This window comes from Podarcis liolepis (assembly GCF_965112155.1).
Source record: "Podarcis liolepis genome assembly, chromosome: 5".
Taxonomy (NCBI): domain Eukaryota; kingdom Metazoa; phylum Chordata; class Lepidosauria; order Squamata; family Lacertidae; genus Podarcis; species Podarcis liolepis.
The window spans coordinates 90,697,176-90,716,832 of NC_139556.1; the positions used below are offsets into that span (position 1 = coordinate 90,697,176).

General features: G+C 43.2%; 1 protein-coding gene across 5 annotated transcripts in view; it reads left to right on the forward strand.

The window, feature by feature from the left end:
• The window catches only part of NAALADL2 (N-acetylated alpha-linked acidic dipeptidase like 2), a 644,561-nt gene that overhangs the window by 432,866 nt on the left and 192,038 nt on the right, over positions 1-19,657 (forward strand). For 4 of the 5 annotated variants that reach the window (XM_083504077.1, XM_083504078.1, XM_083504075.1 and 1 more), the window contains one exon: positions 17,349-17,492. The exons of the other annotated variant lie outside the window; for it this stretch is intronic. In XM_083504077.1, coding sequence (XP_083360203.1) covers positions 17,349-17,492 — 144 coding nt within the window. The remainder of the gene's footprint in view (positions 1-17,348; positions 17,493-19,657) is intronic. 5 annotated transcript variants of the gene reach the window in all.

Below are 19,657 nucleotides of genomic sequence, written 5' to 3' on the forward strand. Positions count from 1 at the left end.
ACAAAATAAATCTCATGTTCTGGTGCCACCGGGAAATCGATTACAAGTGTAATGTCAGTTTATGGCCATAAGAACATCATAAGCCAAAATTTATATGCTTCCGCAGAAACAAATTATGCATGGCATGTGATTATTTTCCACTTTCTTTTCAGGATACAGACAGAGTAGCATTGGTAGCCCCTGCAACTCCCTTTTGTTTTGGCTGCAAGCCGTGCCCTCTTTGTGATGTTCTGAATCCCCGCAGTGTTTACAGCATGCTATAAACAAAATAATTGCTATCCTAAAGCTGTCACAATCAGTGTTTTCTTAGAGATTTTCTATTTCCATTTCATCTCCTTGCAGTATATTCTAAGGTTTTTATTATTTTTAATAATAATAAATCTCATTATTATGGGCACGTAAGATTGCCTGCTTGTACATAACAGAGTGCTGGCTTTAGAGGTGTCAGGATTCACACGTCATAGGTTTCAGCTGCTACCTGAACTTTTAGGGTGCTTCGTGTTTCTGTAGCTGTACACATCAGGAATGTGTAGGAGCTTCCAATGGCTTATCAAATCTTCTTACCCATTATGCACCACATCAACCAATTTATTATTTGCCCTTGGGTAAATGTCACCATGCGTATCTACCCAGTGGCCCCAGTTTGCAAGCTATTACAAATTTCCTAGAAACTTCCTTATGTAAGAGGGAGAGAGAACGTTGCTAAGGTTGCTGACTTGAAGGGATCACTGCCACCTTGACCTCAGATTTGTGAGATCATCACTCGGGACATTTTGCTACTGTTTATGGACACTCAGCTTTTCTTTGGAACTGCTGATTTATTTTGCCTGAGCAGGAGCCGCCAGACCTGCCTTGAATTTTGTGAAGTGAAATCCTGCAGCAATATGGGAAGGTTTACAATTCCAAAATTTCCATTAATAGCATCTTTTTCATGAAAAGTAAATTTATAATTTCAAGTAATGACAGAAGGGGGGGAGATTCCAGTTCCTGATGACATTTCCCTGTAAAGAAATGTCTGCATAACTTCCCCTCAACATAATTTAAGCATGCCTATTTACACATTTCTGAACCCAGTCCTTTTCTTCTGGGGGGGGACTCAGGGGTACCCCTAAACATTTTGTGAATCTTTGTACTTTTGTCCATTTACTGTATTTATTTATTTTTGATTTGAACTATAAAATGCTGATTTTCTTGAGTCAAAATGAGAATGCCCCTAAATATTTTTAAAGAAAAAAAGCACTGTCTGAATCTATACAGTCTTAAAAACCTGTGTATACAAATTTATAATAGTCTAGTGTAATGAGTGCAACTGCAGCTGAACAATCTAGACAAAGCACAAAAATGTGCCGTGAAGTCCTTTAAAACACTGTCTAAAGACAATGCTGTGTGTACAATTAGCACAAACCATTAAAAGATCATGAAAGTAGAGCCTGTAAATAAAGGAGCCTTATTCGGTCTCACATTTGCATCTGTGGATAGGGCCTCTGCTTTCTCCTTTTCCAACACCACCTTCTCACTAGGGGCAGAGGAGAATTTTGCTTTGCCTACATTTTCAAGTGAACCAACTTAATTTGCACCTCTGCTTGGAAAATAATTATCCATTGGATTTCACGCTTTGCTGAATTTTACAGTAGAATCCTCAACTCAAACAACTTACCAAATTGTGTGTATTCATATTGAAGCAAAGTGCATTTAGAAGTGGGTACATTAAAATAAAATGCAAATTTAAGGGTTGCACCCAACTAACTTTGTCTCCGAGTAGCTCCATTGAAATTAATGGCCATGACTAACTGAGGCCCAGGGGACGCAGGTGGCGCTGTGGGTAAAAGCCTCAGCGCCTAGGGCTTGCCGATTGAAAGGTCGGCGGTTCGAATCCCTGCGGCGGGGTGCGCTCCCGTCGTTCGGTCCCAGCGCCTGCCAACCTAGCAGTTCGAAAGCACCTCCGGGTGCAAGTAGATAAATAGGGACCGCTTACCAGCGGGAAGGTAAAAGGCATTTCTGTGTGCGGCTCTGGTTCGCCAGAGCAGCGATGTCACGCTGGCCACGTGACCCGGAAGTGTCTTCGGACAGCGCTGGCCCACGGCCTCTTGAGTGAGATGGGCGCACAACCCTAGAGTCTGGCAAGACTGGCCCGTACGGGCAGGGGTACCTTTACCTTTACCTTTAACTGAGGCCCATTAATTTCCGCGTGTCTACTCTGAGTAAACATTAGCTGAATACAACCATTTGGATATGTGTGAATTTCAAAGGATGGCTGTTTCAATTTGTGTATCTTTTCGGAAAGTGCAAAGTAGGTAGATTTAAATTTAAATGCAACCTGAATCAAATTCATCCTAACTCTTAGTGGGCAAAGTTTGTTATGCCGAATTCTGCTGCTGAAATCCCCTGTTCTGCAGTGCTTCTAAAGATGTGTCCCTTTTCCACATGGTTCCCCTTCCTGAGCATCACCCTAGATGTTGTTCTTCTGCTCTAATATGCCTGCAGGAAAAGAAACTTCACAGTCTTCCCTAAACTGACAATTCCAGCCGATGAGAGAGAGAGAGAGAGAGAGAGAGAGAGAGAGAGAAGCAACTTTTGGATCTAGCCTTTTCAGCGATTCTTATAAACCAGACTAGACATATAGAAAGCAAAAACAAGGTTCAACAGAAACTGCAGTATCTAAGCAACCCACTTTTCATATGCCATCTGCATATGTGTCTGTGGGCAAACTCAGAGCCGCATTTCATACTGTTTCAAAAGCTATATATTGGACCAGCTGAGCTGTTTGTTTTTGCAGGGTAAGGGAGTTTTCCTTCATCCTGAACAGTCTCAGTGGGAATAAAATGGTACGGTATAATACGTTGTCACAGGCATCAGTTTACATGTCAGGGCTGGGCCATAGTCTGAGGTGAACAAGGAACCATTGGCAGGACCAAAGGACAGCCCAGGAGGCAGGCTCAAGGAGCAAGCCAGAATTCAGAATGAAGGACAAAGCATTCCTTGTTGTTCAAATCTAGTTCAACAGCAAAAGGAAACTGAACTGCTCAGGGGAGTCTTTAGCCCCCAAGTCTGACAAGCACCGCCATTGTGAATGACAAGTGCCACCGCCACCGGTGCAGTGCGTCTTTGGTAAATGAGCACACAAAGTCGAAAGTCCTTTAGTGAAACAGTAGGTATATGTTTCGGTAATACCTAGGTATATATGTATTCTGTTTTTCTAGCTTGATCAAAATTATTTATTATTTCATAACAGGTGGATAGTTAAGAGCAGGGGTCAGCAAACTTTTTCAGTCCACTTTCCCTCAGACCTTGTGGGGTGCCGGACTATATTTTGAAGGGGGGAAAATGAACGAATTCCTATGCCCCACAAATAACCCAGAGGTGCATTTGAAATAAAAGCACACATTCTACTCATGTAGAAACACCAAGCAGGCCCCACAAATAACCCAGAGATGGATTTTAAATAAAAGGACACATTCTACTCATGTAAAAAACACGCTGATTCCCAGACCGTCCGCAGGCCAGATTTAGAAGGCAGTTGAGCCGGATCCGGCCCCTGGGCCTTAGTTTGCCTACGCATGGTTAAGAGCTTAGGCGGCTTCAGCGGCAGGCGCCTAGAGCCCCCCAGAATTCCGTGTCCGGGTGCCCCACACCCCTTGCACCCCCGGGTAAAAACGGCCCTGGAACCACTTCCTGATCAGGAGGTTCCAGTGTCCAAACTGAGTGAGCTTTTGCAGTAGAGAAACAGTTTAAGATTGTGCTTAATCCTTCATACTGTAATCTGCTTTCCTCTGAAATCCCCCGCCCCCGAGGCACTTCCGGTCGGTGCCAGCGCTTAATGGCGGTCCTAGCTCCGAGCTCCGGAGAAGGACTGCTTCGCAAGTTCGGGTCTTACCCGCTACGGCAAGCGGGGGACCCCTAAAATCCCAGGCGCTGAAGCCTGAGAACAAGGAGACTCGGTGGGCACCTTTGCGCCCCCCGGTACCGTGAAAGAGCCTTTTTAAAGGCTACGGATCGACATCGGGAGTGAGCGCGGTGCTGAGAGTCGCTACCCAGCCTGCGAAGTGAAGCCGCGTCGCCATAAGCGGAGAGCGCCGATTCCTTCCTGAAAAGAAAATTTGGACTGAATCCCCGTGAGTAAGAGCTGAAAAAATAATCGGGACCCTTTAAATTCTAAAAATTGGGCTAAAAACGGGGGAGAATTAAACAAAGGAAGTCTGCCTCCCCCCGACTGCATGAAAGCGAAAGCAACGGAGCTCTAAACCTGCATCCGTTTAAACCCGCTCTTTGATTAGCTAAACCGGACATTTAGACCTTTGATCTCCCCTCTAGCTAGCAGGGCAGAGGGGAGGTGAATTTGATGAATAACTGCATGATCTATTGGAAGTAAAAAACCTCTGCTGTCTCACCCATCTGAAAGCATGAAACGGTCTGCCTTCTTAGCACACTGAACTGACTTTTCCCTGTGAAGTGATACTTTGATACAAAGTTTCCACAGTGCCTGGCTACTGTATAATACAAGAAGAAATAGCATAAATTGGGCAACTGTGGCAATTTGAAGTTACAAGTTCTTAGTAACATTGACTTTGACTGTGTTAATCTCCTTTTTTACATTTTGGACAGTCTCCTTTGTTTTTGTACTTGGAAATTTTGCCCTATGGCCATTTTGATTTGCTCCCTCTAGAGGACAAAGTGAAGTCCGGCACGGCCTAAGACAGTGGAATTTTCCAAGGGAGAATAAATCCCGTGGGAATTGACCTTGACATGAGTGGCGCACAAGAAGAGATAGTTACAAGAGCCAAGACCAAGCAACAACAACAACAGCTGCAGCAGCAACAGGTAAAGAAAAGAGGCTCAATCTCAGGCGCAACAGCCGGATCAGCAGGAACAACAGGACAAGACAAAGGAGCAGCCGTCTCTATGGAAGCTGTGACAGACGCCCTGCTCAAGATAAACCAAACTCTGGAGTCTTTGACAAAACAGACTTCAGAGAATACACTAAAATTAACAGAAATTTCAGCAAGATTAAACCAGAATACAGAATCTATAAATAAATTGGTGGAGGAAAACGCCACTACGCGCCAAATTGCGGAAGATGCCAAAGCTACTGCGGGAGAGACACAGGAGAAATTAGAGCCGATTGCCAAGAAGGTCTATGAGCATGATGCAACCTTGGCCTTGTGGGAGTTACAGAGGAAAGAGAGAAACTTAAAAATAAGACTGATTCCGGAGAATGAAAGAGACAACCTTGTGGAATATTTGACACGGGAGTTTGTGGATTGCTGGGACCTTGAGGAAGACGAATTCAAAATTACGACTGCCTTTAGATTGGGTAAAAAGCAACACAGAAAGACCCCGAGAGACTGTTTGATCACACTCAGATCCAAGGAGGAAAGAGACAAAATACTAGGACTACACTTTGAAAAGGCCTTGCAAATCGGAAATTCAGCTGTACAGATCTTCAAAGACATCCCAAAATACATTCTGGACTTAAGAAACTTCTACAAGGACTTAGCCCTTTTACTAAAGAAAAATTCTATCCGCTTCAGGTGGGAATTCCCACAAGGACTGTCATTTGACTACAAGGCAAACAAGGTGAAAATAAAGACAATTCAAGATAAAGACAAATTTTTGGCAAGATACCAGGAGGACCTACAGAAGGGGACTGTGGACGTACTTGCAGAACAGAGGAGAGCACTGGATCTCCTGAATCTCTCGATTGGACAAAAACCACCACCATCAGAAGAAGAGCAACAACTGGGAGCTGTTGGAGGAGCCTCAGAAAAATAGCAAGATGGCTCTGCAATTCCTTAGTTGGAATTGTAATGGGCTCAATGGGCCTTTGAAGAGAAGACAAGTATTTCATATATTGAATAGAGAACAACTGGACTTGATATGCTTACAAGAAACCCACATAACCAGAGCCCACAGGAGATTACTTATAAATAAAAGGCTAGGACAAGAATTTATTTCATCAGACAAAGTTAAGAAGAGAGGAGTTGTAATATATGTGAAGGAGAAATGGGCTCCAAAAATGATATTCAAGGACGAACAAGGGAGATATCTGGCAGTGGAGATACAAATACAAGGAGAAAAACTTCTAGTGGTTGGGATTTATGCACCAAATGAAGGCAAATCTGACTTCTTTAAGAGACTCCATGAAACCCTTACCGACTATCTGGACTACAATATGATAATCATGGGAGACATGAATGGCGTGGTCTCCACTAACATGGACAAGGCACAAAGACTAACAGTTAGCAAGGAAGGGAGACTCCCTAAGACTTTTTTCGAAATGACAGAAAATATGGACTTGATAGACATATGGAGAACAAGGAACCCTCTGGAGAGAGAGGGAACTTTCTTCTCCCAAGCAATGATGACCTGGACCAGAATCGATCAAATCTGGGTTACTAGTGGAATGGCTCCAAAGATCAAGAAAGTGGAAATCTGCCCAAAAACTTGCTCCGACCATAACGCCGTGAAGATGGAGATGAAACTCACAATAACTGGTCAATTTAGATGGAAAATGAATGACACCCTCTTTCGAGATAAGGAGATTCTCACGAAGGCCCAAAAGACCCTTAAAGACTATTTTGAAATAAATTTGAGGACCGATGTGGAGAAAAGAGTGATCTGGGACGCAAGTAAAGCGGTTATGAGAGGATTCTTGATTCAACGAAATTCAATAAAGAGGAAAAAACAAAATGAGAAAAAAGAGAGGATTTTGGAAATGATAAAGGAAGGAGAGAGAAAATTAAGAACAAAACCAAAATCTCAGGACATTTTAAGAGAGATTAAGTTATATCAAACACAATATATGGAATTGATGAACCAAGAGATTGAATGGAAGATAAAGCAAATGAAGCAAAAGACTTTTGAATCAGCAAATAAATGTGGCAAACTTTTGGCATGGCAACTGAAGAAAAGGCAGAAACTAAATACAGTTACAAGCCTAGAGGTGGATGGAAAGAATATATCCAAACCTAATGAAATTAGAAATTGCTTTTTAAGTTATTTTAAAAAACTCTACACTCAAGGCCCGCAAAATGAAGAAGATATAGACAAATTCCTTGGAAAATATGGATTACAAAACATCTCTCATCAAAGTAAGATGGACTTGAACCAGAGAATCTCAGAACAAGAGATAGAGGCTGCCATTCAGAATATGCAACTGGGCAAATCTCCGGGACCAGATGGACTGACTTCCAGATACTACAAATCGCTGAAGGAATGGCTGACTCAACCACTAAGAGAAGTTTGTAATGAGATCCTTGAGGGAAAAAGGGCACCTGAATCGTGGAAAGAGGCATATATTTCACTCATACCAAAGTCAGAGACTGAAAAGACCCAACTCAAGAACTACCGCCCAATATCACTCCTTAATGTGGATTACAAAATTTTTGCAGACATTTTGGCAAAAAGATTTAAAAGAGTCTTGATGGAGAAGATTCATAAGGACCAAGCAGGCTTTCTCCCTAAAAGACACCTGGCAGACAATGTAAGGAATGTAATAGACATTCTGGAAAAGCTAGAGGTGAATATAAACACTAAAGCAGTATTGATTTTTGTGGACGCGGAGAAAGCCTTTGACAATATTTCTTGGAGTTTTATGAGGAAGAATCTCCATGGGATGGGGGTAGGCCAGGGTTTTGAGAATGGTATGGCTGCAATATATTCTGAACAAAAAGCTAAACTGATTGTAAATAATGTTGTGACTGAGGAACTTAAGATAGAAAAAGGAACACGACAGGGGTGCCCGATTTCCCCATTACTTTTTATTTCAGTTCTGGAGGTGTTGCTGAACATGATAAGAAATGACCAGCAGGTCAAAGGTGTGCAGGTCGGAGCTAAACATTATAAGTTAAGAGCGTTTGCAGATGACCTAGTATTGACTTTGCAAGAGCCAAACACTAGTACGAAAAAGGTTTTAGAAATAATGCAACAGTTTGGCCAGGTAGCTGGATTTAAGTTGAACAAGCAAAAAACCAAAGTTTTAGGGAAAAACTTAACAGATATGGAAAAGGAGAAATTTCAAGAGGAAACAGGTTTGACTGTGGTAAAGAAGGTGAAATATCTAGGGGTTTACTTAACATCTAAGAATGTGAATTTGTATAAGGACAACTATGAAAAATGTTGGTCAGAAATTAAAAAAGATCTAGAAATATGGTCAAATTTGAAATTGTCAATGTTAGGCCGAATTGCAGTAATCAAAATGAATGTATTGCCTAGAATGTTATTTTTGTTTCAGACCTTGCAGATTCTTGACAAGATGGAATGTTTTAAGAGGTGGCACAAAGACATTTCGAAATTTGTCTGGCAGGGCAAAAACCCCCGAATTAAATTTAAGATATTGACAGATGCTAAAGAAAGAGGGGGTTTTGCCCTGCCGGACCTAAAATTGTACTACGAGGCAGCAGCTTTTTGCTGGCTGAAAGAATGGATGCTCCTCGAGAACACGGACATCTTGGATCTGGAAGGTTTTAATAATGCTTTTGGTTGGCATGCATATCTTTGGTATGATAAAGTTAACAGTGCCTTTAAAAATCACATTGTTAGAAAAGCATTGTTTAATGTTTGGATAAGATATAAAGATCTATTGGAAAACAAAACCCCTAGATGGGTCTCACCAGTGGAGGCTAAAGCAGTGAAGAAACTCAATATGGAGGTCGGATGGCCGAAGTATTGGGAAATTTTAGAACAGGATGGAGATAAGTTCAAACTACAAAGTCAGGAGAAATTGAAGCATAAAGTAGAAAATTGGTTCCAATATCGTCAAATAATGGAATTTTTTAAACAGGACAGGAAAATCGGTTTCCAGGTGGAAAAATCAAAATTAGAAACCGAACTGTTAGAACCCAATACTAAGAATTTATCTAGAATGTACAACTTGCTGTTGAAATGGAACACACAGGATGAAACAGTTAAATCGGCTATGATCAAGTGGGCTCAGGATGTTGGACATAACATTATGTCAGCTGACTGGGAATGGTTATGGAACACCGGTATTAAATTTACGGCATGTAATGCCTTAAAGGAAAACATTATGAAAATGGTATACAGGTGGTACATGACCCCAGTCAAGCTGGCAAAAATCTATCATTTGCCCGATAATAAATGTTGGAAGTGTAAAGAGACTGAAGGTACCTTTTATCACCTTTGGTGGACATGCCCGAAGATTAAGGCCTTCTGGGAAATGATCTACAATGAAATGAAAAAGGTACTTAAATGTACCTTTCCTAAAAAACCAGAGGCCTTTCTCTTGGGCATTGTCGGCCAATTGGTGACAAAGAAAGATAGAACTTTTTTTATGTATGCCACAACAGCAGCAAGAATACTCATCGCAAAGTATTGGAAGACACAAGATTTACCCACTGTGGAAGAATGGCAGATGAAAGTGATGGACTATATGACATTGGCCGAGATGACAGGCAGAATCCGTGACCAACGAAAAGAGACGGTGGAAGAGGAGTGGAAAAAATTTAAAAGCTACCTTAAGGACTACTATAAACTTAATGAATGCTAAAATGTTGTGGTTCCCAGAAGCAAAAGGGTACAGGGATATAAGGTTAGACTATAAAAGAGGACTAAGATGATAGAGATTGGAAAGTAACAATTGGGAGTTGCTAGTTGAATTATGGACATTGGGATGCAGAGAGGGGGGGTATGGGGAAGTCCAAGAAAAGAGGTTTATGAAAATATGTTTGAAATTATACGTGTATGTTTGTCTTTTTTAATGTTTGTTTGTTTTTCTTAAAAATGTTGTAAAACCAATAAAAATTTTATAAAAAAAAAAATGAAATCCCCCGCCCCCAGTGATTTACTGTAGCCAAGCACAGGCCAGAACAATCTGCTACAAGCTGCAGTGGCATACCCTCCAGAGTGCAAGGCTGGCCCAATACATGTTGGCATTAGACCCCAAAATGGTGCCCCACGTCCCTGCCAGGGAAGAATAAATAAAAAATTCCTTCCAGTAGCACCTTAAAGACCAACTAAGTTAGTTCTTGGTATGAGCTTTCGTGTGCATGCACACTTCTTCAGATACACTGAAACAGAAGTTGCCAGATCCTTCTATGTATCTGAAGATGTATGTATCTTCTATGTATCTGAAGATGTATGTATCTTCTATGTATCTTTCAGTGTATCTGAAGAAGTGTGCATGCACACGAAAGCTCATACCAAGAACTAACTTAGTTGGTCTTTAAGGTGCTACTGGAAGGAATTTTTTATTTTGACTATGGCAGACCAACACGGCTACCTATCTGTAAAGGGAAGAATAGATGAGGGAAGATCTATATCAGGAGAGGTGTGTGTGTGTGTGTGTGTGTGTGTGTGTGTGTGTGGATCTGCTGCCTCAGTGAGTCATACTGCTTGGGGTGCTTGCCTCACCTTGTCTCATGGGGGGGGGTGGCGCTGTTTGGGTGGAGTGGCAGAGCCAGGGCCAGGAGGGATTAGGCTGGATCTTGATTCCATTCACATGTTCTGTTAATCTGGGGTAAATGAAGCTGGCAAAAGGGTGTTGCAACTCAAAATCTGTTTTCAAGCCTTGTTTTCTTCCAGGCTTAGGCCGGCTTAGCCAGCAGTAGCCTTGCTTCCTAGCAGACTTTAGGTCTGAGGTGCTTTACACTGCCTTAATTTAAGACAGTGTAATTTATACTGGTTTCCTATTCTTAGGATTGCTACCTAAGCACTCACAGGATGCCAATTCCCTCCTTTCTTCTTCTACGCTTGCTTTAACTGCATGATGCATATGTAGAAATCATAGGTTATAACGCTTATCTCCTGTATGTGTAGTGAGATACATCATTGTCTGAATTGTTTGCATCAATCTTCTTGTTTCACTTTCTATACAATTGTTATGCGGGGTCCTTTTAAAAAAATCATTAAAACAAACCTGCATCTCTTTGCTTCTAACTCCTTGATATTTAGTTAGCATTTAGCTTGCAAATGATTACTAAAACCATCCCCTTACTTCCACTTCTTACTGCCATCTGCTGAGCATCTCCTTAGAGAAATTAACTGCATTCCGTACTGGAACTGTGAATGACAAATTTGTCACCGTATGCAAGGCATAAAGGGAAGTGGGGGGGGGAAGCCCTTTTAAGCAGTGGTCTAATTGCAAATAAAACAAGCTATACCAGAGGCAACGGAAAGGAAGGGTGAGATCTGCTTGAAAAAGCAAAGACTACTGGGCCAAGGAGATGGTCCTGTTTGTGGTTTCTCCCTACAAATCTCACTGGCCACTTTTGAGAATCGGCTGATGGACTATATGGGCCTTTGGCTCAATCCATCAAGGGTTTCCTTATGTCCTTGTGGGTCTCTTCTGTTAGATTGTCTGCCATTGATGCTGCCTTACAACACAATCCAAACCCAAGGTCTGCAAGGATGAGCAAGTTTGGAATAAGGCAGATCTGTCCCAGAGAGAGTCCCATGGACTGCAAGAAGATCAAACCTCTCCATTCTGAAGGAAATCAGCCCTGAGTGCTCACTGGAAGGACAGATCCTGAAGCTGAGGCTCCAATACTTTGGCCACCTCATGAGAAGAGAAGACTCCCTGGAAAAGACCCTGATGTTGGGAAAGATGGAGGGCTCAAGGAGAAGGGGACGACAGAGAATGAGATGGTTGGATGGTGTTCTTGAAGCTACCAGCATGAGTTTGATCAAACTGCGGGAGGCAGTGGAGGACAGAAGTGCCTGGCGTGCTCTGGTCCATGGGGTCACGAAGAGTCGGACACGACTAAACGACTAAACAACAAGTCCCAGCTAGGGCTCAGCCAGCAGTGAGGGAAGATCTTGTTGCTTCTTCTTTTGGGCAGCCTCCTCCCTTGGGCAGGTTGCAGTGGCTGCTGGAGAGCAGGCAAGGAGGAGAAGAGGTTACGGCCGCTGAGGCCCAGCCCTGTGTGATGCACTGGCTTTCAGGCACAGGCAGAGGGCAGGACTGCCCTGGGTGGAAAGAAAGGGATTAGTGGAGCAGAGCACGAGAAGTCGAGTTTTGTATTTGTTTACAAACACACTGTGTGTCTATGTCTAATCTTGCCCCTTTCTAAAATTTACTGGCGTGCGCTTTTCTTTTTGTAACTATACCAAAGAATAAAATAAAATTGGGATTACGGGTTTTCTCAGGACAGTGAGGTGTGTGTGTGGTGTTCCGTTGGTGTCGTGGTGGTTGGACTTGCCCTTCTTTTGATAAGAAATGTTCTGTGGTGCGGAGGCCAGGGGACAAAAAAATGGGGGGGAGCATTGAAGAAGGTCAGTTGGGGAGAGTGAAAAATGTCCCTGTTTTAATCTGTTGAATGTTGGAGGCTATGTAGTAGATCAGACCTTGGAGGAATAGAATGGTAGAGTTGGAAAGAATCTGAAGAACATCTAGTGCAGCCTACTGCAATTCAGGAATCCTGCCCACAGCCATGGGCTCAAATCACCTTATCATGGCCGTTTTACAGATGTGGGGAGCAGTTTTTCCTGAGGGAACCTCAGGAGAGACTTGATTGCTGCCTCTTAGTATCTGCCATTTGGTTACTTCTTGCTGTGTGTTCAATGGATTGCATGTTTTCAATGGGTTTTTATGTATTCCTATTTACTCATTTTGTTCCAAACCGCCTGTGGATTGCGCAGATAAGTAAATAATCAATTCTTGGTAGAGGCTCGAATAGTGAACTTTTTTCATTCACGGCTCACATGCTTAGCCAGTATGCGGCCTTAACTCTTCATTTTATTTACTTGACAGAATTTATACACCACTTTTTTTTATAAAAACACACACGCTTTAAGCTGTTTACATTAAAGAATATAAAGTATTCACAAGCAAATGTTGATAAAATCCATAGACTTTAAAAGCAGAAGACATAACAGGATTATCAAAACACAGGTAAAATCAGCAGCCTTTTTGAAAAAGAAGAAAAAGGAAAAAATATACATAATAAAATTTCCTGTCTGGGTAGCCTTGCCAGAACTAAAACGTTTTTAGCAGGCATCAAAAACAGCACACAGAAGGTGCTTGCCTGTTGTTAATAGACATTTGTCTCACTAAAGTGAAGGAAATGTCAAAGGAAAATAGGGATGAATGAATTGAATGCTTTTTAAACAAAGTGGGTTTATTTTTATTTTTTTAAAAAACATCTTTTGGGCTACTTTGTCTTCCAGCTGTGTACTAAACACTCTGCCTGCCATAAAAGCAGGTAACGCCCCAGGAAAGATGCCCATTTCACTCTCTGCCATGCCTCAAATCAATATGTGGTTTTTAAATGCGCCCTTTTTAAAACCACATGTCGTACCAGCTCCCATCTCAGTGGCATCACAGTGGGCAGAGCAGCTCGTTTCAGCTTCCAGGAAAAACAAAAAAGAGAAGCATCTTTGGAAGTATATTTAGAAAGGCAGCTGCAAAACGGAGGTCCCTTCTTTCAGCCCATGGGGGGATTGGTTTTAGATTAAGATTTACATTATGTCTCATTTGCATTTTTCATTCCCCCCCCCCCTTTTTTACACTGAAACCTAGGGATGTTCTCACATTTGCTTATTAACGACACCCATTACCTAAAGATGCACGCAGCAAGCTGGCAGATGGCCATGTCTCTGCTTACGGGTTCCTTGGCAACAGAGCAGAATGTTTGAGTTTAACTTTATCCATGTTGTCGTTTCCTAACTTGCATGTTTCTCCATTTTCCTCTTTACTCCACGCAAGCTCAAGTGTTTCCATTTACACACGCCTACATGCCTTCCTTCTGCTTTGCTGAAAGGGCCACCCACTCACTATCCGTCAACTTTTCCTTGAAACCCTCTCCCTCTCTCTCAGCTGAAATCTTTGACAGTCTTTTGAGGACCGCAGCTGCCTTGCCCGTGCTGGAGCCAGTTAATCTTCCCCATCCCATCTCTGCGAAACCACAGGCCATTTTTTTGCCCCTTTGACAAAGGAATGAGGAATTAATAGCTCACTATTTCGCCAATGGTGTCATGTGGAGTGTTTTACAGTGGCGTGTTAAAGTGGCTCTAGATCAGTATACGTACCTTTGGGGATGAAGTAGAACTGTAGGACTGCTGTATTTGTAGAGACAGGGGCCTTTTGTGAGAGGCTACCGGCTGGTTGCCCAGGAAGGTATAAAGAAGAAGAGTTTGGATTTGATATCCCGCTTTATCACTACTCGAATGAGTCTCAAAGCGGCTAACGTTCTCCTTTCCCTTCCTCCCCTACAACAAAGAAGTGTGACTAGCCCAAGGTCACCCAGCAGCTGCATGTGGAGGAGCGGAGACATGAACCCGGTTCACCAGATTATGAGTCTACTGCTCTTAACCACTACAACACACTGGCACAAAAAGACAAGGAAAGGTTTCTTACAGTCCTTTTTTATTTCAAACTTGAAAGAGAGAGGCTATAGCACCCAGCCTCTTGGATAATGGTGTTGTCCCCAGTTCATCGCCGCCACCCCTGTCTCTCCCACATCCTCATTCATCGTCACCTCCTCTACGCGTGCTGCTAAGTGCCCTCTGTCTTCGAGCTCTTTGCTCTCCTACTTTTAAGGCTCACCAGGTTCTGGGAGATGGTGGGATTGGAATGCTTTCTAGGGACAACGTGTCAGCCAGCTGCTGCTCCAGCTCTGATTGCTCCTCCTCTCTCATTATTTCCCAACTTTCCCCCTCATCTGCCTCTCAGCTGTGACCTCCTTCAAACCCCTGTTGTAAATCTATACCGTCTTCCTCTTCCTCCTCCCTGGGAGGGTCAGGATGGGGAGGTGGCCCCCGACAACTTCGGCTGATTAGCATTTTACGTCCTTTTAAATGTGTTTGCGGGAGAGGGATTATTGCTTTGTTTTATTCTTGTTCTTGCTTTTTTATGTATTTTGAGTTTTTATTCTGTATTTTTAAGCTGTGACATGCCCTGAGATCTTTGGATGAAGGGCGGTGTAGAAATTTAATAAATAATAAATTTAGTAAATGAATAAATTCAATAAATATAAATACCTAGGCCTATGGCAGTGCACCAGTGATGTAGAGTACCTGCAGTGTACAAATCCAGAGAAGATTATTTAGTCGTGTGCACATGAAGGGGGTCTAAAGCAAGTCAGTGTAATTTAAGGCGGCCTAAAATTACACCTGATCCACATCCTGTTCAGCAGCGGGACTGCTGGTGGTGCTCTGCTTAAGCCTGGCAGAGGGAAAACAAGCATTTGAAATAGTGTTCTATGCCAGGTTCTGTGACTGAGCTGAAAGGGCTTAGAATCCAACCTAAGTCATCCGTCCCCCCCGTCCCCCGGTCTGGCTGCACCCCTGCCATGCCCCTGAAACACCCCTTTTCGCGTACTTACAATGCTATTGGCTCAACTGTCTTTGGCTTAGCCAACTGAGTGGGAATCAACTGACTGAGCCAGAGATCTGCTGCATCCTATGCTGCTCTTCCCAGTGGATCTTGCCACAGGATCCCTGACTCTGTTAGATTGTATACGGAGCTCATTTTGCACCCAGGGTGACTAAGCCAAACTCTTGATTGAGCACAAACATGCTTTTCCCCCCTTTTCTGTTGTAATTTATAATTTCCTGGAAGACAACACGGCCCTCCTTGCAGTGTCTGTTCACAGCATAAAACTGTCAAATTCCCATTAAGCTTAAGGTGAAAAATTAATGAACCATTCAGTTCAGTTATTTCAAAACTAATACAATTCTATTAGCATTGCAGCTGAAAGTCAAAGAAGTGGTATGCACAATTACAGTTCAGTGTCGAGTCAAACTTTCCTTTTTCTAAAGAAAGAAAACAAAAAGGAAGATCATTAAAATGCTATTTTAGGGCACAATAGGAACACACACACACACACTTTTCCTCAGACGTCTAGATACATGTTTGGCTTTATTCATCACTGACAAAACATGACTTTCCTGTGCAATAATTTGGCTGGGTGTAGGTTGCCAGTAGGAATGCAGAAAGTTGTCTTATACTGAATCAGACCAGTGAGCCATCTAGCTCAGTATGTCTTACACTGACTGGCAGAAGTTACCTGGGTTTCAGTGGGGACATTTCTGGCTCTACATGGAAATGCCAGGGATGGGACTTTTGCATGTAAACAGACGCTCTGTTGCTGAGCTCCGACCCTCCTTAAAGCAAACTGTAAAAGGTCTGGGTTAAATGTTGATGAGGAGGGACCATAAAAAGGTCAGCACTCGTTCAAGGACCACCATGCAATACAGAGACCTGGGTAGAACCCCTTACCGAAACATCAACCATGACATTTGTTTGGTACCCAGCCCCCCAGTAGAATTTGATAATGGTGTGAATTTGGTTCCAGAAGGAAGAGGAGTTTCGTTTCTGCTCCGTGGTCACAAGGGGACTAGACTTTTTCCAGGACACATCCTCTTTCTCAGGGGTACAAATTGCATTTATTTGCTTTGAATGGCTGTCATGGCGTCCTCTTTTTTGCAATAATAATACTAATAATAATTTATTTATATCTCGCCCTCTCCAGCGGATAACAACAGTGAAAGTATTACAGTTTACATAAAATCATAATCAATTAATTGAAATACATTCTAAAATCAATTCATTCTGAAATCAATTCAGAATCAAATTAATGGCAACCATTGGGCTAGAGTTCTATGAGGATTACCAAAGGAGGGGGTCAGGCTGTGCCCTGGCCAAAGGCCTGCCGGAACAGCTCTGTCTTGCAGGCCCTGTGGAAAGATGTCAAGTCCTGTAGGACCCTAGTCTCTTGTGACAGAGCGTTCCACCAGAAAGGGGCCACAGCCGAAAAAGCCCTGGCTCTGGTTGAGGCCAGCCTAACCTCCCTGTGGCCCGGGACCTCTAAGATGTTTTTGTTTGAAGACTGTGTGCCTTCACACAGCACATCGTTAAAATGCAGTATTCACTTCCAAAGGAGGCAGTGATGGCCACCAACTTGGGTGGCTTCAGCAGAGGATAGGACAAATTCATGGAGGTAAAGGCTATGAATAGCTATGATGGCTGTGCTTTGCCTCCATGGTAGGAGGCTGTATGCTTCTGTTTACCAGTTGCTGGGCATATATCCTGCTTACAGGTTTCCTAGAGGCATCTGATTAGAATCATAGACTTGTAAACTTGGGAGGGACCTCAAGGGTCTTCCAGTTCAGCCCCCTGCAATGCAGTTCAATCTCAGCACCCATGAAAGATATCCACCCAGCCTCTGCTTAAAAACCTCCAAGGAACGAGAGTCCCCCACCTCCTGAGGGAGACCGTTCCACGGTCAAACAGCTCTTACTGCCAGAAAACGTTTCTCGGAAATCCAAAAGTGCCTGTCATGGAATCAGAGCGGCATGTTCTGTTCGTGAACTGTTCAAATGCACTGATCTAGAGAAAGGTTTTATTGTTGTATACTAAGTTGTTCTCTTTACCCCCTCAACTCTCCTTGAAGATGGAAGCTATAAACAGAACCGATCGAACCTCACTTCTCTATTAGTCCAGCCTATTTGTGCGGCATTGGTGAGGAAGCTGTTCTCTTCCCCCGAGAAGGCTGGTGGAAATGAAGATTGCCAACCCCTGGAATTGCTGGCTACAGGTAACAGTTTTCCTCTCTCTCTCTCTCTCTCTCTCAGAATGACGATCCTCTTTAAATTCAGAACTTCCGTAAGCCCTTGAAATTGCATTACGCGTAATTGTGTATAATTGGGGGCTTTGACCAATTGCAGGTACATTCCTTTAGCAGCACTTTAAGAAGAGGCAAGGAGAGAGAGAAAATATATATCAATTACACTCTGAAGAGCTTGCTGAGATTGAGCTCAGAACGTTCTGAAGAGCCGCTGATGAGAAGAAGGATGTTAATGGGGGGGGAGAGAGAGAAAGTATTTCACAAACTCGTTTAAAAATACAGTGGTGCCTCGCAAGACGAAAATAATCCGTTCCGCGAGTCTCTTCGTCTAGCGGTTTTTTCGTCTTGCGAAGCAACCCTATTAGCGGCTTAGCGGGTTAGCGCTATTAGCGGTTTAGCGGTTTAGCAGCTATTAAAGGCTTAGCGGCTTAGCGGCTAAAAGGCTATTAGCGGCTTAGCGGCTTAGAAAAAGGGGGGGAAGCGAAAAAAAATCGCAAGACTCGCAAGACGTTTTCGTCTTGCAAAGCAAGCCCATAGGGAAATTCGTCTTGCGAAGCACATCAAAAAGCGGAAAACCCTTTCGTCTAGCGGGTTTTTCGTCTTGCGAGGCATTCGTCTTGCGGGGCACCACTGTACACAAAAATTCACAAAGCTTACACATACCTGTCTCATTGTTTGTTGCTTCTGCCAAGATCTAACTGATGCAAGTCAGATACCTGGAGTACCACGTCTCTCAGCACATGGCATTAAAGTCTAATTCATGCTATTGACTGAGAAGATCTCTCTGATTCACCCAAGAGAGGCTTCTGTAGCTGCAGTGCCATTTGTTAGGCCTTGTTGGACAACATACAATATCAGGGAAGCGTTTAAGGCACCAGGAGAGCATTAAAGAGTTGGCTTTCCTCACGTTTTCTCCCCCCGAGTGTGTGCCTCCAGCATATCTACTAAGCTCTCTACAAATAGCTCTGTTTGTGTACACTTTCATTTGTATCACATTGCACCTCTGTGTGTGCGTGTTTGTATATCATAAGGGGGCCTGTTTCGCTTAGGGTAAAAATAAATAAATCTGACAACAAAGAGGCAGAAATGCACTGAGCAGAATTTGGTGAAAGGTGTTCTCATCTGAATGTTTTGGGAAGCATCATACACGCAAGGAAAGGCAGCAGATCACAGCATTTTCAAGTTGGAAGGGATCCTGTGCTCCATCTAGTACAATCCCTTGCAATACAGCAACCTCAACTAGATCATACATGCCAGATGGCTATCCAGCCTCTGCTTAAAGATCTCCAAGGAAGGAGGGCCCACAACCTTCTGAGGGAGACCGTTCCACTGTCAAACATCTCTTACGGTCACAACTGTCCATGGAGGCGCAGGTCAATTCTGCGTCCAGTACAGCTGTTTATCAGCTCCATCTGGTACGCAGGCTGAGACCCTACCTGCCTGCAGACTGTCTCGCCAGAGTGGTGCATGCTCTGGTTATATCCCGCTTGGACTACTGCAATGCGCTCTATGTGGAGCTACCTTTGAAGGTGACCCAGAAACGACAACTAATCCAGAATGCAGCAGATAGACTGGTGACTGGGAGCAGCGCCGAGACCATATAACACCGGTCTTGAAAGACCTACACTGGCTCCCAGTACATTTCCGAGCACAATTCAAAGTGTTGGTGCTGACCTTTAAATCCCTAAGCGGTCTCGGCCCAGTATACCTGAAGGAGCGTCTCCACCCCCATCGTTCTGCCCAGACACTGAGGTCCAGGGCCAAGGCCCTTCTGGCGGTTCCCTCGCTGCAAGAAGCCGAGTTACAGGGAATCAGGCAGAGGGCCTTCTTGGTAGTGGCACCCGCCCTGTGGAATGCCCTCCCACCAGATGTCAAAGAGAACAACAACTCCCAGACTTTTTAGATGACATCTGAAGGCAGCCCTGTTTAGGGAACCCTTTAATATTTAATAAACTATGGTATTTTAATATTCTGTTGGAAGCCACCCAGAGTGGCTTGGGAAACCCAGCCAGATGGGCGGGGTTTAAATAAACACATTATTATTATTATTATTATTATTATTATTGTTGTTGTTGTTGTTGTTGTTGTTGTTGTTGTTGTTGTTAATATTAATATTATTATTAATTTTTTTATTA